Here is a 22,487-nt window from a genome sequence, read left to right on the forward strand (position 1 = left end):
CCCCACCAAACACCCCACCTGTCATGTCCCACATGCAGCCTCTCCTCATAGGGTGTCTCCTGCCTCTGCATATTCCATTCCCTCTTCCTCCTGTGATCCTGCTCCCCTCTTATACGTGAACCACTTACTTCTTGTCCTTCAAAGCACAATTCGAATATCTGCTCTTTCCAAAGCCTTGCCTGTTGTGCCCCTGGGCACCCCCTCCTCTAACATTAATCACACAGTGCTGTAATCTTTTGCTCACCTATCTGCCTTCTCATAAGGCTATGGACTGATCTAGAGAGATGATGATGTCTTCCTCCAAACCTAGGGAATGCCTGATACATGAAGTAGCCAACGTTTTAAGAGCGAGGGAATGAATAAATAGGCTCAGCAATGTTCTCAGGGACAACTACGCAAGGGGCAAGATGCCTTCCTCCTCACCGACCTCCACCCAAGTGCTCTGCCCTCCCAACCCCCCACGTGCCCAGCGTGCCCAGCACTACCTCTGTGCCTATGCAGGAATGTGCCCTTTCAGGAAAACACAGCAAGTATAACAGAGGGCGAGAGTCTGAGCTCTAATTTCAAGGGTGGATCCGCATTCACCTTTGGAATGGTGTCAATTGCCAGGGATTAAATACAACTATTTTAAATTACAGTAGTCTCACCAATGCCCTTGCTGAATGAGAGTTGGGCTGGGACACTTGGGGAAACCTCCAGGCGACTAGGGGGCAAATCATTTTATCGCAGTGCCAACATATTTCCATTTAGGCAGCAGAAGTTTGCCTGGAGTGTGGGATCCTCAAATTGTGTACATTGATCCAACCGATTGATATTTCTGAGGTGTGCCTGGGATATAATGATCAACAGTGACAAACACACCGTATGGGATCTACCAGCAGCTGAGGGATCCAGGCATCTTTTCTGCCTCCCAGGAAGGCCCGATCGGCGACCCTCTTCGGCCCAGTTCCCGTCTGCTCCTGTGACATGGACATTCACCCACAGCGCTCCAGCCCCGCCCCGAACTCCCCCCCCCCCCCCCCCGCCACTTGTTGGCCTCGCCTCAGCGGGCTGGGCTCGCCACGTGGACCGCTGGCCCGATTCTCAGAAGGCGCCTACGCCATTGCCGCGGCGCAGCTCTGGGCCGGCCCCTTGCGTCACGTCAACAGCGGAGGCCGCGCGGCCTGGGTTTACTCCAACGCTGTTGACGTAACGTCATCCTTGCGGGACGTGGACGGAAGAAAAGGGAGTGTAAGCCGGCGCCAGAATCCGCCCGCGTGTAGTACGGGCCGGGCGCCGGGGCTGGGCGGCTGCAGTCAGGTAGGTACGGGCGGGCGGCGAGGATGGCGGGGACAGTGGCGGGGATGGGGTGGCGCCGGTGCCTCCGCGGGGGCTGAGGCGCCGCCCGGGCTGGTGCGAGGGAAGGTGTGTGCGCAGGGTTGCGGCGACGGAGGGGGCTGCCGGGGCGCGCGGCCGGAGCACGGTGGCGGGGTCGGGCCCGCGAGTGAATGTGGGAGCGCGGAGGGCTGGCGGCGGGCTGGGCCGCCCAGAGCGCGTTGCACCGCCACATGCCCGGGCGCGGAGGCCCAGGCGCAGAGGGGACTGCGGACACCCGAACTCCGTGGCAGCCCTCGGATACACCCAAATGCAGGAACTGATCCATGTGGAGGCTTGACGACCCAGCGGACCCCTTCTCTGCCCAGGAGTCCGGAGCCAGCTTCCAGTGCACCTGCATGGGTGGTGGGGTTTCACCCTGTTGGTGACTGTCCACACGGCGACTCTCAGGGGCCTGTGTGTGCAGTCCCTCGCAGCCTGCCCGGGCTTTCGTGATCCCCTCTTCAAAATCGTTCCCCCCCCCACCCCGCAGCCGGAGAGTTCGCTTACCACCGCCTTTCGCAGTGTGGCATACGGTCTGTGAAGAGTTCCTTCCTGGCACATCAGGGCGGACCCAGATCCATACCCCCTCCCCCATCACCTTTCTCTGCTCTAGAGGCAGTGAGCTTTATCGTTGGGTCTTTGTCTTGAAGTGGTGAACCATATACCAAGCCTGTGTTTCTGGACGACGTTTGTTGAGACTGAAGTTCATTTCTCTGTTCAAGTAAGAAAGATAAGGGCTTTCTGTTTAGAACCTGTAAAAAGGTACTTGAGAACTGTCGTGAGTCAAAACGTGGAAACTTTTCACTTGATGACGGAGTCTAGACAGACACACATAACCTTTGCTCCCTGGAATTAGCCATGTACTTTTTGAAGGCATAATAAATTCTGGCAGGATGAACTATCCTTTGCAGTGAGTTAGGGGTCAGTCAGAGGCCATGAGAGAGGCAGGGAGGCCTGGTTTCTAGATCAGTCTTCAACCTGATAACACTGACCTTAAACATTCAGAGCTTTCAGTTATTCATAGATAAGAGAGAGGTAAACAGTCCATAAGTATAATTTATGATTACGTCTGTCCATCAGAGGATATGGAATTCTTTGTGCCTGTGACAGGTCCTGAAAGAAATAAAGAAATGTGTTGTTAGATATCATTAGTGTCTGAAAGACAGACAGAGGAGAGCAGATGTTTATTGAGCATCTCTTGTACCCAGGCATTCCATTCATTCTCTCACAATAATTCTGTGAGGTCCTTACTGTTATTGTCCCTGGTTTACAGATGAGGAAACTGAGACTTAGAAAGATTGGAAGACCCACAGCTAGCAAGGCACACAGCTAACAAGTGCAAAGCTTGAACCTAAATCTCTCCAACTCCAGAATCCTTGTGTCATATGTTTACCATGATGTCAGTGGGAAGTTTATAATCTAGTTGGGAAAATCAGCAGTAGCACATGAACCAGTCAGAAACTAATGCTAGAGTTGATGGGGAAAGTTTGTGAAGGAGATAGAATTAGAATTTTAGTGTCACTATTTGATTATTTTACCCTTTTGGCTCTTCTAGGATTATTTTGGAGAATTCATATGTAAATAATTGTTTAGCAATAATTACTGAAGGAATTTGTAAAAGCAGCAAACATAGATCATGGGCCCATATCATGCTTCAGTGTTATGCAAATAATTTTCTCTTGGGACCTTCCATACTGTCACAAACACTGAAGTCAACAGAGAGCACTTAACACTTTCTATTGCCTATTAGAGGCTTTATCTTTTACAACAGATGTATCCTTTCAGTCTCTTCTCTCTTCTTTCTGTACCTTTGTGCAGTATAAATTGAAGAGCATTAACCATTCCTTGTTTCTCTTCACTTTGGGGCAAAAATGCTAGTTTTTTGTGGGGTTTTTTTTTTTTTTTTTTTTGCGGTACGCGGGCCTCTCACTGTTGTGGCCTTTCCCGTTGCGGAGCACAGGCTCCGGACGCGCAGGCTCAGCGGCCATGGCTCACGGGCCCAGCCGCTCCGCAGCACGTGGGATCTTCCTGGACCGGGGTACAAACCCGTGTCCCCTGCATCGGCAGGCGGACTCTCAACCACTGCGCCGCCAGGGAAGCCCCAAAATGCTAGTCTTTTGAGGCATGTTTAAGCACGTTGAGGCATGTTTAAGAGGGTTGAATATATCTACCAATACGTAGAGAAGTTAAAAGGAGACCGGCAAGCAAAGAACACACAGTGTTTTTCTTGTCTTGTGAAAACAACCATGTCCCTGTAGTGTAAGAGCTGCAATAATGAATGGCATATTCTCTGTGTTTTTATATATATATATATGTGTGTATGTATATATTTGTGTGTATATATATATATGTATATATGAAGATAGATAGATGAAGAAGCCCCCTACCTATTTGTAAAATAAACTAATCTTTGTCTAAAACTTCAAGTTTGACCTACCGTGGGAAAATGCCCACAGCCACTATGTTCTCAGCTCTGAGATTTCTAGGTATGTACTCATCCACCAAGAGATGTGCCCGTGGTCATTTCAGATGCCAGCCATTTGCAGGCATTGCCACTCCTTCCCAGGGATTCAAGAGTGTGCTTTGGATTCCTGTGGATGGCAAGAAGAAAGACAAAACAGCAGCCTCCAGCCTTTTCTCCCTTTTCTTGTGTCAGCAAGGATCAAGCTGACATTTCAAATATGTGGTTTTCAGAGTTCTGTTGGGAGGTGCTAGCAGGAAGGTGGAGATGGCTGCTTACGGAATGTTGAATCTGTTTTTTGATCTGTTGGAGACTCCCTAATGGTATAGGAATTGTGGTGAAGATTTAATATCAATACGTAAACATTATACCTTAAAGATTTTTTTGTCACTCAAAATATTCATAATCCTTAGTTTCAGTTTGTTTACATAAAAACTAAGATGGTTGGGACTTCCCTGGTGGCACGGTGGTTAAGAATCTTCCTGCCAGTGCAGGGGACACTGGTTCGAGCCCTGGTCCAGGAAGATCCCACATGCCGCGGAGCAACTAAGCCCATGTGCCACAGCTACTGAGCCCACATGCCGCAACTACTGAAGCCCGTGCTCCACAACAAGAGAAGCCACTGCAATGAGAAGCCCGCGCACCACAACAAAGAGTAGCCCCCACCGCCGCAACTAGAGAAAGACCGCGCAGCAACGAAGACCCAACGCAGCCAAAAATAATTAATTGATTGATTGATTGATTGATTGACTGATGGATTTTAAAGAAAAAACTAAGATGGTTGTAAGAAAAGAAGAATAGAGTCAGAGCCTGGGAAGGAGACATTTGTTTTTTCTCTCTTTTCTATATGTAGAAGAGGTGGGAGTTCCTCTAATACAGGGGAGTTTGGATCAGGAGAGTCAAGTTTTTACTCTCAGTGTGGGGAGGTGGACGAAAATAAAATGAATTGTCTAGTATTTTGATTATTCATTTTTTAAAATGCATTCTGCAGATACCTTGGTCAGTGACCACCTTGCAGCATGTTGAGTCAAGTCTGCCGCTCTGGGTCCCAGTCCTTCACCCACCGTCTCCTGCCCTGGGTCCAATCCACAACACTCTCCAGATCTTGTAGGTACCATAGGAAACATAAATATGTGGGAGGTTTGGTCCAGGTGTGTTTCAACAAGGTTTTAAAAAGTAAAGAAAATGTAATTTGGCAGAACTGGACAAAGGCAGTAAGCAAGGAAGCAGCCTACTGGTGAAACATTGTGTTTGTATTTATCAATAAAGTGAAATTTTTGGAGACAATAGATAGGTTTATGGCATAGACTATGGTGATGGTTTCACGAGTGTATACTTACCTGCAAACTCATCAGGTTGTGTACATTAATTTTGTACAGCTTTTGGTATGTCAAATAAATAAATAACTCAAAATTTTAAAAAAAATTTTAAAGATAAAGTGTTACCTTTATTTAATCCCCCCAGATTTTTTGCAGGCTATTTTTGTTCATTCCTTGTTTGTAATTAAGTGTTTAATTTTGAGATAATTATAGATTCACTTGCAGTTGCAAGAATTAATACAGAGAGATCCCTTATACCCTTTCCCCAGTTATCCCAATATCTCAACCAGGGTATTGACCAGGGTGGATAGAGTCAAGATAAGATTTCCATCACTACAGGATCCTTCAAGTTTCTCTTTTCTAGCTGTCCTCTCCTTCCTGTCCCTAACCCGTGGCAGCCTCTAATCTGTGCTCCATTTTTATAATTTTTAAATGTTATATAAATGAAATCATACAGTATGTGACCTTTGGGGGTGACTTTTTTTACTCAGCATAAATCTCTGGAGATTCATCTAAGTTCTTGTGTGTGTCAGTATGTTCATTTTTATTACTGAATAGTACTTAATGGTATGGGGGTGCCACAGTTAGTGTAACCATTCACCATTGAAGGACATGTGGTTGTTTAACACTTTTTGTCTGTTATGAATAAGGCTGCTGTGAATTTAAGAAATGGCCAAACTGTTTTTGCAGAGTGGCTGTACCATTGACATTCACACCAGCAATGTATGAGTGATCCACTTTCTCTTCATCCTCACCAGCATTTGATGTTGCCACTCTTCAATTTTATCCATTTTGATAGATATATAATGATATCTCACTGTGGTTTTAAATTCCTTTTCTCTATTGGCCAGTGAGGCTGGACATCTCTTCATGTGCTTATTTGCTGACTGTATATCCTCGTCAGTGAAATGTCATTTGCTCATTTTTAATTGGATTGTTTGGTTTTCTACTTTTGAACTTTGACAGTCTTTTAATGTCTTCTACAGACTAGTCCTTGGTCGGATTTGTAGTTAGAAAGTATTTTCTCCCAGTTTGTAGCTTGCCATTTCAGTCTCTTAACAGGGTCTTTTACAGAGGAAAGTTTTTTTTACTTTGATGAGGTCCAGTTTATCAGTTTTTCATTTTATGGATTGTACATGTGAGGTCAAGTCTAAGAACTCTTTGTATAGCCTTAGATCCTGAAGATTTCCTGTTTCCTTTTCTAAAAGTTTTGAAGTTTTGCATTGAAGTCCATGATCCATTTTGTTTTTGTTTTGTTTTCTTTAACATCTTTATTGGACTATAATTGCTTTACATTGTTGTGTTAGTTGCTGCTGTATAACAGTGAATCAGCTATATGTATACATATATCCCCATATCCCCTCCCTCTTGAGCCTCCCTCCCACCCTCCCTATCCCACCCCTCTAGGTGGTCACAAAGCCCTGAGCTGATGTCGCTGTGCTATGCGGCTGCTTCCCACTAGCTATATATTTTACATTTGGTAGTGTATATATGTCAATACCACTCTCTCACTTCATCCCAGCTTACCCTTCCCCTCCCCATGTCCCCAAGTCCATTCTTTACGTCTGTGTCTTTATTCCTGTCCTGCCCCTAGGTTCTTCAGAACCTTTTTTTTTTTTTTTTTTTTAGATTCCATATATATGTGTTAGCATATGGTATTTGTTTTCCTCTTTCTGACTGACTTCACTCTGTATGACAGACTCTAGGTCCATCCACCTCACTACAAGTAACTCAATTTCGTTTCTTTCTATGGCTGAGTAATATTCCATTGTATACATGTGCCACATCTTCTATATCCACTGATCCGTCGATGGACGCTTAGGTTGCTCCATGTCTTGGCTATTGTAAATAGTGCTGCAGTGAACATTGTGGTACATGACTCTTTTTGAATGATGGTTTTCTAGGGTATATTCCCAGTAGTGGGATTGTGGGGTCGTATGGTAGTTCTATTTTTAGTTTTTTAAGGAACCTCCATACTGTTCTCCATAGTGGCTGTATCAATTTACATTCCCACCAGCGGTGCAAGAGGGTTCCCTTTTCTCCACACCCTCTCCAGCATTTATTGTTTATAGATTTTTTGATGATGGCCATTCTGACTGGTGTGAAGTGATACCTCATTGTACTTTTGATTTGCATTTCTCTAATGATTAGTGATTTTGAGCATCCTTTCATGTGTTTGTTGCTAGTCTGTATATCTTCTTTGGAGAAATGTCTATTTAGGTGGTCTTCCCATTTTTGGATTGGGTTGTTTGTTTTTTTGATATTGAGCTGCATGAGCTGCTTGTATATTTTGGAGATTAATGCTTTGTCACTCGCTTCATTTGCAAATATTTTCTCCCATTATGAGGGTTGTCTTTTCGTCTTGTTTATGGTTTCCTTTGCTGTGCAAAAGCTTTGCAGTTTCATTAGGTCCCATTTGTTTATTTTTGTGTTTATTTCCATTTCTCTAGGAGGTGGGTCAAAAAGGATCTTGCTGTGATTTATGTCATAGAGTATTCTGCCTATGTTTTCCTCTAAGAGTTTGATAGTGTCTGGCCTTATATTTAGGTCTTTAATCCATTTTGAGTTTATTTTTGTGTATGGTGTTAGGGAGTGTTCTAATTTCATTCTTTTACATGTAGCTATCCAGTTTTCCCAGCACCACTTATTGAAGAGGCTTTCTTTTCTCCATTGTATATTCTTGCCTCCTTTGTCAAAGATAAGGTGACGATATGTGCATGGATTTATCTCTCGGCTTTCTGTCCTATTCCATTGATCTGTATGTCTGTTTTTGTGCCAGTACCATACTATCTTGATTACTGTAGCTTTGTAGTATAGTCTGACGTCAGGGAGCCTGAATCCTCCAGCTCCGTTTTTCTTTCTCAAGGCTGCTTGGGCTGTTCGTGGTCTTTCATGTTAACATACAAATAGTGAACTTTTTTGTTCTAGTTCTGTGAAAAATGCCATTCGTAGTTTGATAGGGACTGTATTGAATCTGTAGATTGCTTTGGCTAGTATAGTCATTTTCTCAATGTTGATTCTTCCAATCTAAGAGCACAGTATATCTCTCCATCTGTTTGTATCATCTTTAATTTCTTTCATCAGCGTCTTATAGTTTTCTGCATACAAGTCTTTTGTCTCCTTAGGTAGGTTTATTCCTAGGTATTTTATTCTTTTTCTTGCAGTGGTAGATGGGAGTGTTTCCTTAATTTCTCTTTCAGATTTTTCATCATTAGTGTATAGGAATGCAGGAGATTTCTGTGCATTAATTTTGTATCCTGCTACTTTACGAAATTCATTGATTAGCTCTAGTAGTTTTCTGGTGGCATCTTTAGGATTCTCTATGTGTAGTATCATCTGCACACAGTGACAATTTTACTTCTTCTTTTCCAATTTGGATTCATTTTATTTCTTTTTCATCTCTGATTGCTGTGACTAAAACTTCCAAAACTATGTTGAATAATAGTGGTGAGAGTGGGCAACCTTGTCTTGTTCCTGATCTTAGTGGAAATGCTTTCAGTTTTTCACCATTGAGGACAATGTTGGCTGTGGGTTTCTCATATATGGCCTTTATTATGTTGAGGAAAATTCCCTCTATGCCTACTTTATGCAGGGTTTTAATCATAGATGGATGTTGAATTTTGTTGAAAGCTTTCTCTGCATCTATTGAGATGATCATATGGCTTTTCTCCTTCAATTTGTTAATATGATGTATCACATTGATTGATTTGCCTATATTGAAGAATCCTTGCATTCCTGGGATAAACCCCACTTGATCATGGTGTATGATCCTTTTAATGTGCTGTTGGATTCTGTTTGCTAGTATTTTGTTGAGGATTTTTGCATCTATGTTCATCAGTGATATTGGCCTATAGTTTTCTTTCTTTGTGACATCTTTGTCTGGTTTTGGTATCAGGGTGATGGTGGCCTCGTAGAATGAGTTTGGGAGTGTTCCTCCCTCTGCTATATTTTGGAAGTTTGAGAAGGATAGGTGTTAGGTCTTCTTTAAATGTGTGATAGAATTCGCCTGTGAAGCCATCTCGTCCTGGGCTTTTGTTTGTTGGAAGATTTTTAATCAAAGTCTCAATTTCAGCGCTTGTGATTGGTCTGTTCTTATTTTCTGTTTCTTCCTGGTTCAGTCTTGGAAGGTTGTGCATTTCTAAGAATTTGTCCATTTCTTCCAGGTTGTCCATTTTATTGGCATGGAGTTGCTTGTAGTAATCTTTCATGATCCTTTGTATTTCTGCAGTGTCAGTTGTTACTTCTCCTTTTTCATTTCTAATTCTGTTGATTTGAGTCTTCTCCCTTTTTTTCTTGATGAGTCTGGCTAATGATTTATCAATTTTGTTTATCTTCTCAAAGAACCAGCTTTTAGTTTTATTGATCTTTGGTATTGTTTCCTTCATTTCTTTTTCATTTATTTGTGATCTGATCTTTATGATTTCTTTCCTTCTGCTAACTTTGGGGTTTTTTTGTTCTTTTTTCTCTAATTGCTTTAGATGTAAGGTTAGGTTGTTTATTTGAGATGTTTCTTGTTTCTTAAGGTAGGATTGTATTGCTATAAAGTTCTCTCTTAGAACTGCTTTTGCTGCATCCCATAGGTTTGGGGTTGTCGTGTTTTCACTGTCATTTGTTTCTAGGTATTTTTTTATTTCCTCTTTGATTTCTTCAGTGCTCTCTTGGTTATTAAGTAGTGTATTGTTTAGCCTCCATGTGCTTGTATTTTTTACAGATTGTTTCCTGTAATTTATATCTAGTCTCATAGCATTGTGGTCAGAAAAGATACTTGATACGATTTCAATTTTCTTAAATGTACCAAGGCTTGATTTGTGACCCAAGATATGATCTATCCTGGAGATGTCCTATAAATATCAGTTAAGTCTGTCTTGTATAATGTAGTATTTAAAGCTTGTGTTTCCTTATTTATTTTCATTTTGGATGATCTGTCCATTGGTGAAAGTAGGGTGTTAAAGTCCCCTACCATGATTGTGTTACTGTCGATTTCCCCTTTTATGGCTGTTAGTATTTGCCTTATGTATTGAGGTGCTCCTATGTTGGGTGCATAAATATTTACAATTGTTATATCTTCTTGGATCGATCCATTGATCATTATGTAGTGTCCTTCTTTGTCTCTTGTAATAGTCTTTATTTTAAAATCTATTTTGTCTGATATGAGAATTGCTACTCCAGCTTTCTTTTGATTTCCATTTGCATGGAATATCTTTTTCCATCCCCTCTCTTTCAGTCTGTATGTGTCCCTAGGTCTGAAGTGGGTCTCTTGTAGACAGCATATATATGGGTCTTGTTTTTGTATCCATTCAGCCAGTCTGTGTCTTTTGGTTGGAGCATTTAAACCATTTACATTTAAGGTAATTATCGATATATATGTTCCTATTCCCATTTTCTTAATTGTTTTGGGTTTGTTATGGTAGATATTTCCTTCTCTTGTGTTTCCTGCCTAGAGAAGTTCCTTTAGCATTTATTGTAAAGCTGGTTTGGTGGTGCTGAATTCCCTTAGCTTTTGCTTGTCTGTAAAGGTTTTAATTTCTCTATCGAATCTGAATGATATCCTTGCTGGGTAGAGTGACCTTGGTTGTAGGTTTTCCCCTTTCATCACTTTAAGTATGTCCTGCCACACTCTTCTTGCTTGCAGAGTTTCTGCTGAAAGATCAGCTGTTAACCTTATGGGGATTCCCTTGTAAGTCATTTGTTGCTTTTCCCTTGCTGTTTTTAATACTTTTTCTTTGTATTTAATTTTTGATAGTTTGATTAATATGTGTCTTGGTGTGTTTCTCCTTGGATTTATCCTTTATGGGACTCTCTGCACTTCCTGGACTTGATTGATTATTTCCTTTCTCATATTAGGGAAGTTTTCAACTATAATCTCTTCAAATATTTTCTCAGTCCCTTTATTTTTCTCCTCTTCTTCTGGGACCCCTATAATTCAAATGTTGGTACATTTAATGTTGTCCCAGACGTGTCTGAAACTGTCCTCAATTCTTCTCATTCTTTTTTCTTTATCCTGCTCTGCAGTAGTTATTTCCACTATTTTATCTTCCAAGTCACTTATCCGTTCCTCTGCCTCAGTTATTCTGGTATTGATTCCTTCTAGAGAATCTTTAATATCATTTACTGTGTTGTTCATCATTGTTTATTTGCTCTTTAGTTCTTCTAGGTCCTTGTTAAACGTTTCTTGTATTTTCTCCATTTTATTTCCAAGATTTTGGATCATCTTTCCTGTCATTACTCTGAATTCTTTTTCAGGTAGTCTGCCTATTTCCTCTTCATTTGTTTGGTCTGGTGCGTTTTTACCTTGCTCCTTCATCTGCTGCATATTTCTCTGTCTTCTCATTTTGCTTAACTTACTGTATTTGGGGTCTCCTTTTTGCAGGCTGCAGGTTTGTAGTTCCCGTTGTTTTTGGTGTCTGCCCCCAGTGGGTGAGGTTGGTTCAGTGGCTTGTTAAGCTTCCTGGTGGAGGGGACTGGTTCCTGTGTTCTGGTGGATGAGGCTTGATCTTGTCTTTCTGGTGGGGAGGACCGCATCTGATGGTGTGTTTTGGTGTGTCTGTGAACTTAGTTTGATTTTAGGCAGCCTCTCTGCTAATAGGTGGGGTTGTGTTCCCTTTTTGCTAGTTGTTTGGCATGGGGTGTCCAGCACTGTAGCTTGCTGGTCGTTGATTGGAGCTGGCTCTTAGCGTTGAGACTGAGATCTCTGGGAGAGCTGTCACCGATTGATATTACGTGGGGCCAGGAGGTCTCTGCTGGTCCAGTGTCCTGAGCTCGGCTCTCCCACCTCAGAGGTTCAGGCCTGACACCCGGCCAGAGCACCAAGACCCTTGATGAAGAACACTGCTACGCACAGATGGTTTGACCGCAAGTGCCAGTCCCCCAATTTTTTTAACCTCTCGCAATGATGGCACAGTTCACACCATAGAAAGTGATGTGCTTTGAAATGTCAAGGCTCACAGGTTTTCTTATCAGAATATCCGTGAATCAACACAACATTGCAGAGAAGCAGGTATTCCCTGCTGCTACTGTACTCCAGGGCTGGGCAGACAAAAGAAAGAGCATCCTGACAAAGGCTACCATGATGGGGTCCAAGTTCACAGTAGCCAGCACTCCCCACTCCAAAACTCAAGGTGTCCAGACAGCTGCTCTGAGCTGGGGTCCGCCTGCTCCCTCCCTCTCTGTGTAGCCAGCACTCCCTCCATGATCCATTTTGAGTTAATATTTGTATAAGGTGTGATGGTTAGGTCGAGATTCATTTTTTGCATCTAGAGGTCTAGTTCAAGCACCATTTGTTGAAAGGCTGTTTATGATGTTTTGAGTTGCCTATCTCTTGATAACACCTAAATGTTATCAACAGTCTGTCTCAAAACCTTACTGCAAGAGGACTTGCTTATCAGCTAGTCAAGCTTATCATCATTGGAAAAATCTGTTTCCTATTCATGTAAAGAAGAGTGTAAAGTTTTAAAGTTCAGGGTCTGGAACTAGGCTCCCTGTGTTTGAAAACTATCTCTGCTACTTACTTAGTAACCACAGCTATGGATTTCTGTCACATTTCCATGAGTCGGCATTTTGGACCAGGCTCAGCTACACAGTGGTTCTGTGTCCTTGTGAGCTCTCCATTGGCTCAGGGTTGATTGTTGAGGGCCAGGGGAGAATCTGCTGGGATGATAGATCGTCTCTGTTCCACATGGCCTCTCATCCTCCAGCAAGCTATCAGTGGCTTCTTCACATGATGCTTCCCAAGAACAGCAAGCATGGCAGTGATAAGGTCTCTTGAGGCCTAAGCTCAGAATTTACACAGAGTTTGGCTTCTGCTACATTCTATTGGTCAAAGCAAGTCATAGGGCCAGCCCCTATTCAAGGAGTGGGAAAATAGACTCCACCTGTTAATGGGAGAAGCTTCAAGTATTGTGGTCATTTTTCCAATCTGGTAATGTTGGTAAGTTACTCGACTTCAGCTTGTCTGAGCCTCAGTTTCCTTATTTATAAAATGAAGCTAATAATAATAATAACTAATTCATAATAATACCTAACTCATGAGTCTTAACTAATCATGAGAATTCAGGAAGATGATGATAACCATAATGATGATGATAGGCATAGCTAACCCATTTTTTTAAAAATAAATTTATTTATTTATTGGCTGTGTTGAGTCTTCATTGCTGCGCATGGGCTTTATCTAGTAGTGGCGAGCGGAGGCTACTCTTCATTGTGGCACACAGGCTTTTCATTGCAGTGGCTTCTCTTGTTGCAGATCACGGGCTCTAGGCACATTCGCTTCAGCAGTGGTGGCATACAGGCTCAGTAGTTGTGGCGCATGGGCTTAGCTGCTCCGTGGCATGTGGGATCTTCCCAGACCAGGGCTTGAACCCGTGTCCTTGCATTGGCAGGCGGATTCTTAACCACTGTGCCACCAGGGAAGCCCATAGCTAACACTTTTTTATAATACCAGCTAATAGTTATTGAAGGTTTACTTTGTGCCAATCCTGTTCATGCATTAACTCATTTCATTCCCCACAACAACCTTATGAGATCAGTGAGATAACAGCAAGTAAGTGAAGGAGCTGAGATTCCAACCCAGGGAGTCTGACTCCAGAACCTACACTTTCATATATCCCCTGCCTCTGTATAAGGTACATGAATAGTTAACACAGTTCCTGGTATATAGTAAATATTCACTTCAGTATTTTTGTTGTTGATATTATTGTTTAGTCTCATTAGACTCATTCACAGAAGGAGGCACTTTCTGATCTTATCTCTAGATTTTTCTTTGTATCCAGATTTTTCTGGAACCCCATGTTCACTGACCATGATAAGCAGAAGAGCAGAAAAGAAATTTAAAAGGCAAAGTGAAAAAGCATAGAAATACAAACAGAGGGAAGTGGAAGGCTAGGAAGAGAGATAGAAACCATGTCGGGGTTCCTTCCTGTTCAGGCCTGGAACACAGCCTCATTTATTACTGAGTATTAGGACTCTGATGCTGAAAAGCTAAAGGGCTTCTCCTCCCTTGGAGTGTGACCCATGGCACTTTTTTTTTTTTTTTTTTTTGGTATGCGGGCCTCTCACTGTTGTGGCCTCTCCCGTTGCGGAGCACAGGCTCCGGACGCGCAGGCTCAGCGGCCATGGCTCACGGGTCCAGCCGCTCCGCGGCATATGGGATCTTCCCAGACTGGGGCATGAACCCACGTCCCCTGCATCAGCAGGCGGATTCTCAACCACTGCGCCACCAGGGAAGCCCGACCCATGGCACTTTTGAGGAATATGGACAACCCCCTCCCCGTAACACATTTGCATACACATATACCTCAGTATCCCCTCATCCTTAACAGGAGGAGATGTCTTTTCTTTGAGACTTAGAGCCTAAAGTTTCCTTAGAAGATGGGAAGAGATTACCCATCCAGAAGCCATGGATTTTTCTTAACTAATCAAGGCCTTCTAGTCCTTCATATGGACCCTAAAATGTATAATACACTGCAGCACATGAAAAAATGCCCTCAAGAAAGATAGGGTCAATCTAGGAGGGTGAAAGCATTGTTGAATAGGAAACCCAGAAAAGCCCTGGACCCCATGGAGCTCTCCTTGGTGCAGAACCCACTGGATATGACTGAGCTTTTACTTGCTTAAAACCTTGTTCAGGGGGCTTCCCTGGTGGCGCAGTGGTTGAGAGTCCGCCTGCCGATGCAGGAGACACGGGTTCGTGCCCTGGTCCGGGAGGATCCCACATGCCGTGGAGCAACTAAGCCCGTGAGCCATGGCCGCTAGGCCTGCGCGTCCGGAGCCTGTGCTCCGCAATGGGAGAGGCCACAACAGTGAGAGGCCCGCATACCGCAAAAAAAAAAAAAAAAAAAAAAAACCTTTTTCAGGGACTTCCCTGGTGGTCCAGTGGTTAAGACTCTGTGCTTCTAACGCAGGGGGCGTGGGTTCAATCCCTGGTAGGAGAACTAAGATCCCATATGTCACGCTGCCAAAAAAACACACCTTGTTCATAGATGTGGCCTCTTCTTGAACCTTATCAGCCCTGATCTGCTGTGACCCAGTTGCCTGCCGCCAGAATGACCCTTGACTGCCTGGCACCAAGCCACGCCACCCTCCTCTGCTGATACACACTGCAGATCAGGAGTTTCATTCATGCTAGTCTGGCCTGGTAGGACTGACCTGCTTGCCACCACCTATGTCCCTGAGGTTCCCTCTCAGGCTGCCCACCCATGCTCAGCACTTTGCCAGGCCAGGACATGCCCTGCAGTACACAGGAGAGAAAAGTAGGCAGCAGGCCTAGTTCTGACAGTCTGTCAAAGAGACAGACTACTTGGGTGCAGCTCTGAGCTCTGCATACAGACACTGATGATCCCAGGTCCAAACTCCAGGGGAGTAAGTCTCTCCCTCTACCACCCCTCCTTCCATCAGGTCAGCGATGCCAGAACTATTATATGGGTACAACTTTCAAGCGTAGACTTAGGTGTGTGCATTGCTTAGGGTAATATTCCTGAAGGCAGGGCCAGGGCACCTATACTGATGAGCCTGATGGAGAAAGGGAGCTCTCCACGGAACGGCCCTCACAAAACACCGGTGCTTTTGTCCCTGGGGCTCCCCCAGCAGGAACAGGGCAGCCCATAGCAGGGGTGCCAAGCCCCAGTTCTATCCCAGATGACGGGCTTACTGTGCAGCTCTCTGCTGGGAACTGGACTGCAAGCTTGTTAACAAAGACCCGCATCCTCTGTCTTGTTTCTCCAGCAGACTTGAAACATTGTCACCTAAAGAAACAGTTATTTAAGAGAGAGAAGGAAAGGCTCTTTATGACTTCATTGAAGATGTTCTTTCTCAGGTTTGTGCGTGAAAGAGGCAGAGAGGGAGGAGAACAGGGATCTTCTCGTCCGTGCGAATAGGATTCTGCCTGCTTTACCCACCAGTTTTGTAGTGTAGAGAGAGACAGTGAATGCTTGATTACAGCTAGACGGGTCAGAGTGGTCAGGCATCAGAGACACTGGGTAGAGAAGTTCTGAGAAATCTGTCTGTAAATATAAAGGGAGGTGATAAAGTTTGATTCAAGTGAAGGAAGTTACTCTGTAGTAATACAGTTATAGAAGAATAGTCTGAAAGATGGCTCGGAATGATTACTTTAGTAACTCATTCCAATATTTATTAATGTCTGTAGTGATACCTAGAGAACTTGTTGTGGGGGAAGGCAGTCAGCAATGGTGAAGAGGTTCGGTGCCTGACATTCAGCCGTGACTGTTAGATTTTCAGCTGTTTAATCAAGTTTGGTTTTTTGTTTTGGTGGGGGTTCTTTTGGTTTTCTGTTTTCGTCTTTGTTCCGCCTCTTAGAAATCTTGTTCCGTGTTACAAGAAAAAAAGAATCAGGACAGAATTGATTAGGGGCAGATGTCTAAAGGGATACAAAGAAGTATCTGACTCCAACGTTACTTTCCCTTCAGAAAGTGCTCCAGTTTCTTTCATCATTGTTACAGGCAATTTGTAGGGAGATTAGCTATGATTTTTTATTACTTAATACCAGTTACTTTGTTCTGTATTGTCTTAGCTAATCAGACTCACTTTTTTAATAGCGGTGTGGTTTCTTTAAAAGCACACATATTTTTCTGATTATGAAAGCAATGCATTTTTACTGCATAAATTTGGAAAACAAAACAAGAATAAAGAAGAAAAATAAATCACCCATAACCCCATCATGAGATAAAATAGTAATATTTTTATTTATTTATCTTTTCTTATGCATTTAGACATGTATGTGAAGCTAACATGAGCATTTTCCTATGTTATTGAAAATTCTACAAGTATTTAAATCTTTCTGCCCTTTTTTGGACGTTTACTCTGCTTCTGTTTTTCCTGTTATAAATAATACTGATGAGTAGCCTGCTGATAAATCTCTTTGTCTCCATCTCTGATTAGTTCTTTAGAATAAATTTCTGAACATGGAATTGCTGGATCAAAGTTGTGAACATTTTTAAGGCTTTTGATATATTATGCCAACATGTCTTCAGGGAAAAATGTTTCATTTAAATTCTTGACCGGCAGTGTTTGAGTGTACCTGTCACCTGTGTACTGGGTACAAACTCCACACAATACTAGAATAAAACATGCTAGATCAGTGTGGCTTTTGATATACTGGTTTTACGCAGTTAAGAATGATAAAGCTATTTTTTGTCAGCCAAACTGGTTACTATTTTGCATGCATATTTTCAATGAGAAATTATATTGTGTATTTCTCTCCTTTTTTTCTTGCATTTGACTTTGTTCGGGGGCTGCAGGTCGTGTCCAGCCTTCAGCCATCAGACATGTTCGTTCTTGGAGCAACATCCCCTTTATCACGGTACCCCTCAGTCGTACGCATGGCAAATCTTTTGCCCACCGCAGTGAGCTGAAGCATGCCAAGAGAATCGTGGTGAAACTCGGAAGTGCCGTGGTGACCCGAGGGGATGAATGTGGCCTGGCACTGGGGCGCCTGGCATCTATTGTTGAGCAGGTAATTGCCAAGATGGAAAATTCAGCTGAACTAAAACAAAATCTGCTTTTTAAGCTGTCATTTCAGGTTTCTCAGCTCGTAAAAATAATTCTGATTTGAGAACAATAGATTTGAACCCAGTCTGAAAACTCTGTTTCCTGATGAAGGTGCCACTGGGAGACAGCATCCCAGGGCAAGCAGCGGGGTGTCAAGGAGTGGAGTTCATTTCATGCAGTTCATCCCTCAAGCTTCTTAGTGAGAACGAGCTGTGTATGTCAGTGATTCTTTTTTTTTTTTTTTTTTTTTTTGCGGTACGCGGGCCTCTCACTGTCGCGGCCTCTCCCGTTGCGGAGCACAGGCTCCAGACGCGCAGGCTCAGCGGCCATGGCTCACGGGCCCAGCCGCTCCGCGGCACGTGGGATCTTCCCGGACCGGGGCACGAACCCGCGTCCCCTGCATCGGCAGGCGGATTCTCAACTGCTGCGCCACCAGGGAAGCCCTGTCAGTGATTCTTAGTCCTGGCTGCACATTAGAATCGCCTAAGAGGCCTGGAGGTGCCTGGCCTTCACACTCAACCATTTAATAAGTATCTCTGGGATGGGGCTCAAGCATCTGTGTTTTTAAAGTTTCCCAGGTGATTGATATGTAGTCAGGTTTGAGTACCGAGATGGACTTGTGTGAATATTGAGCTTTTTTTTTTTTTCCTGTTTTGCTGGGCTTTATGTTTTCTAGTTAGCCTAGTAATCTTGAAATAAGTATGAGCTATCATTGCAAAGATTTCCCAAGTTCAGATATTAGTGAAAGGACTTACCAGACTCCACAGAGAATACCCATATAAGGCTTTCATTTAAAGGCAAAGGGAGACAAGGCCACAGAGGAAGTGTAAGCAAGCATTGAGGGTCTGAGAGACATCCTATGCACAAGCCCATCCCCCCCCCCAGGGTCTTTTATTTGCACAGAGACACTCTGTCTCCAGACTGAATCACCAAAAGATCTGTGCAAGGAATCTTGGCTTTGGAAGGCCTCACAGCAGAAGTTTTCAGTGGCAACTTTATGCCTCACTGGCCATGGAGTGAAACCAGGCTGACCACTGATAGTTTATCAGTAAAGAAACTTACCTTCGGGGTCATCGTGGGAGTTTTGGACTTTAAATAGCACATCGCAAATCCCACTACCTTTATCTTTTCTAAGAGCAGGGATCAGCAAACTTTTTCTGTAAAAGGCCAGATACTAAATATGTTAGTCTCTGTAGGCTGTACAGTTTCTATCTCAGCTACCGTTGTAGCACAAAAGCAACCTTAGACAATACATAAGTGAACAAGCATAGCTGTGTTCTGATAAAATTTTATTTTCAAAAACAGGCACAGGGCTTCCCTGGTGGCGCAGTGGTTGAGAGTCCGCCTGCCGATGCAGGGGACGCGAGTTTGTGCCCCAATCCGGGAAGATCCCACGTGCCGCGGAGCGGCTGGGCCTGTGAGCCGTGGCCACTGAGCCTGCGCGTCCGGAGCCTGTGCTCCGCAATGGGAGAGGCCACAACAGTGAGGCCTGCGTACCACAAAAAAAAAAAAAAAAAAAAAAAAAAAAAACAGGCACAGGTCAGATTTGACCTGCAGGCCATAGTTTGCCAACCCCTGACCAAGAGTCAAAAAAACCAAACATCCAAATATCCTGGAGATAAAGCTAGTGCTTTTCCATTCTAGCTGTAATTCAGCTCTATCTTCCACAGCCGTATTTTCAGTTTTAAAAAACAATTTTGCTGGAGTTGGTATTAGAAAACTACTAACCTGAAATTTGATGGAATTTTCTTCATATATTTTCTGTATTATCAAATCTGCCTTTCAGATTGAGTCCCTCAGATCAACGCAGTATAACAAATATTTATCAAAGGGCTACATTGTGAGGGCCTTAACAGACCTCTAACAGTTGTCTCTGCCCTTGGGGAGCCAGAACTGGGACTCCCAAAATAATCAGGTGATTGTTCAAAGCAGATAATATCCAAATGAGAGGGCACAAATGACAGTGACTGACAGGTCCAGAGGTGGGAAGGTCAAATGAGAGTGTGGTCATTCTTGGGACTTCCTAGGAGAGCTGAGACTCAGGGTGGGCCTTTGTGACTGATAGGATTTGCACCAGCAGAGGGGAAACGTTCCATGCTGCTAAGTGCACATTGTGAATGGTGCCCCTGGAATTGTGTAGCCTGATGCCTCTGGGGACGGGGAGGCTCTACAAGTAGTTTCCAGGTAGGAGACAAAAGCAGGAATGAGTATGGCATGCTGATGGGCCAGAGAGGAGGTGAGCTTGAAAGCAGTGGTGGTGATCTCATCAGGGAGAATGTGCCTAATTCCGTTAGGCAGGGCTTTGAAACCAGGTAGAGGACTTGGGGTTCAGTCTAGGAGGAAGAGTGAAGATTTTGAGCAAAGGAGAAACTTGATGAAAACAGTGGGGAGAAGCTGGTAATGGTTTGCTTGGGTTGTCAGCTCTCCTTCTAGGGACACCCCTGGACCTTAAGGAACGGTTTTCTAGATCAGTGCAGTACTAACATGAAGTCAACTGTCTTGTCCAAGCCATCTGATCGTGTTAGGTGGACTCAGGAGCTGACTTAAAGAGGCTTCCATTGGTCAAAGATGGGAATATCTGAACATCAATAGTTACTGCACTGAATTTAAACACATGAAATATGTTTAAATCTATGAATCACAATTATACTCAAAAGAAATTCATTGGTCATCTTGAAGGATTCTAGAGAACCTACTCATTTTGGAAACTGGTAAATAAAGGGAAAGAGACACATATCTGTGCTGCCTTTCATATACAAACCATACCTCAAGGTAGCCAAACATTTAATGAAGGAAAGTTTCCCTTTATGGAATTATTCCAGCTTGTAAATAAAGAAGAAATGCATGAATTAGAATATCAGCATTTTATAGCCCCTAATGAATTAATAGGTCTTGGTGATGATCATCAACAACTAACCTCACAAAAAGAAAGACAGTCAGGCCTTATGTATCCCCTTGATGGACACCATGACCTGTAACGAATTCTTGACAAAAAAAAATCAAGCCTTATACATAACAGCAGTTTTCAAGAAATAGAATATTATACCACAGAGACAGAAGCAGGAAAGTCAAGGCTGAGAAACCCTACAGGACAAATAACCCAGTTTCTTTAACAAATTACAAGGGAAAAAATTATAGAGAGGAACCTATAGATTAAAAGTGAATTAGAAGACACTTCAGCTAATTGCAATGTGTGGGCTTAATTTTCATCTTAATTTGAGCAAGCTGAAAAAATTGGGGAAATGTGAACACTGACCAGATATTTGATATTAGGAAATTATTGAAATATTTTAGACAATAATGGTTTTGTGGATGTGTGCATATACCCTCTGTTTTAGCAATTGCTTTCTGAAATATTTACAAATGAAATAATGTGTCTGGAGCCTGGGATTGGTTTTAAAATAATGGTGGAGGGACTTCCCTGGTGATCCAATGGCTAAGACTGTGCACTCCCAATGCAGGGAGCCCAGGTTCACTGCCTGGTCAAGGAACTGGATCCCATGTGCCACAACTAAGAGTTCACATGCCTCAAGTAAAGATCCTGCGTGCCTCAAGTAAAGATCCCGTGTGCTGCAACTAAGATCCGGCACAGCCAAATGAATACATAAATAAATGAGTATTTTTTTAAATAAATAATTAAAATAAAATAATGGTGGAGCTATAAAAGGAATATTGGAGAGTGAGAAATTGGCCATGAGAGGTGGTTGTTGAAGCTGGGTGATGAGTACATAGGGTTTTATAGTTCGATTCTTACCACTTTGGTTAAGTATGAAATTTTCTATGATGATAAGTTTTTTGTTGTTTTTTATTGTTGTTTTGGTTTGGTGGTTTTGTTTTTGTTTTGCAGTACGCGGGCCTCTCACTGTTGTGGCCTCTCCTGTTGCGGAGCACAGGCTCCAGGCCCACAGGCTCAGTGGCCATGGCTCACGGGCCCAGCCGCTCCGCGGTATGTGGGATCTTCCCGGACCGGGGCACAAACCCATGTCCGCTGCATCGGCAGGCAGACTCTCAACCACTGCGCCACCAGGGAAGCCCTATAAGTTATTTTTTTTAGATCATGGTTTATCATAGCTGTCTCCAAGTTCCTGAGCTAGGTTATAGGTTCAAGCATCAGGAGGAATGGACAGGTTAGGAATATTGAATCTTTGATTCTTTCATGTGGATCTGTCCTAGGTGGGAAACAAAGTAACCAAAACTGGTTCTAGGCAGACAGAGTGGAACAGCACTGTCCCTGGTCTAGCCAGAGGCAACCCATGAGAATCAGTCATGCCCCAGAAACAGCTTCGTCTCCCCAGGTCATGCCTTAGAATTTGAGAAGCCATCTGCTAAGTTTATGTTGCAATTCCTGGCTTCAGACTTGTATTCTGGGCTTTATTTCCTGAAACAACTGGATCTTCAGCATTATAGACTCCTCCACATATCTTCAAGTCCTGTGGTTGCCAAACCTACCTACACACCAGAATCTCCTTATTAAAAACTTCTCATTTCTATCTGCCACCTACTTATCAGATTCGAGGAAGCATGTAGGACTCTGTATTTTTACCAAACAACCTGGGTGATACTTCCAGAGCCAGCCCAGTGCTGGTCTGTAAACCGGCATTTGGGATCCACTCATTAGTCCACCGTACCTGAATCTCTTGTGATGAGAGGAAAGAGATATTACAAGGACTTGTGCCTTTTCCTTCCTTAATGTCAGGTGTCAGTACTGCAGAATCAAGGCCGAGAGATGATGCTGGTGACTAGTGGAGCTGTAGCCTTTGGCAAGCAGCGCCTGCGCCATGAGATCCTTCTGTCTCAGAGTGTGCGGCAGGCCCTACACTCGGGGCAGAACCACCTGAAGGAGATGGTAA

The 22,487-nt window shown here is 43.4% G+C and overlaps 1 protein-coding gene across 5 annotated transcripts in view; it reads left to right on the plus strand.

Moving 5' to 3' along the window:
- The first annotated feature begins 1,069 nt into the window (after nt 1-1,069).
- Nucleotides 1,070-22,487, plus strand: part of ALDH18A1 (aldehyde dehydrogenase 18 family member A1) — a 48,658-nt gene continuing 27,240 nt past the window's right edge. Inside the window, exons 1-5 of one of the 5 annotated variants that reach the window (XM_067024968.1) lie at nt 1,197-1,299; nt 1,970-2,077; nt 4,809-4,924; nt 17,388-17,602; nt 22,334-22,483. In XM_067024968.1, coding sequence (XP_066881069.1) covers nt 4,837-4,924; nt 17,388-17,602; nt 22,334-22,483 — 453 coding nt within the window. In that variant the 5' untranslated portion in view covers nt 1,197-1,299; nt 1,970-2,077; nt 4,809-4,836. Of the gene's footprint in view, nt 1,300-1,969; nt 2,078-4,808; nt 4,925-17,387; nt 17,603-22,333; nt 22,484-22,487 lie in introns of all 5 variants that reach the window. The other 4 variants (XM_067024969.1, XM_059054490.2, XM_059054491.2 and 1 more) reach the window with 4 other exon arrangements.

Source organism: Kogia breviceps, chromosome 2 (assembly GCF_026419965.1).
Source record: "Kogia breviceps isolate mKogBre1 chromosome 2, mKogBre1 haplotype 1, whole genome shotgun sequence".
Taxonomy (NCBI): Eukaryota; Metazoa; Chordata; class Mammalia; order Artiodactyla; family Physeteridae; genus Kogia; species Kogia breviceps.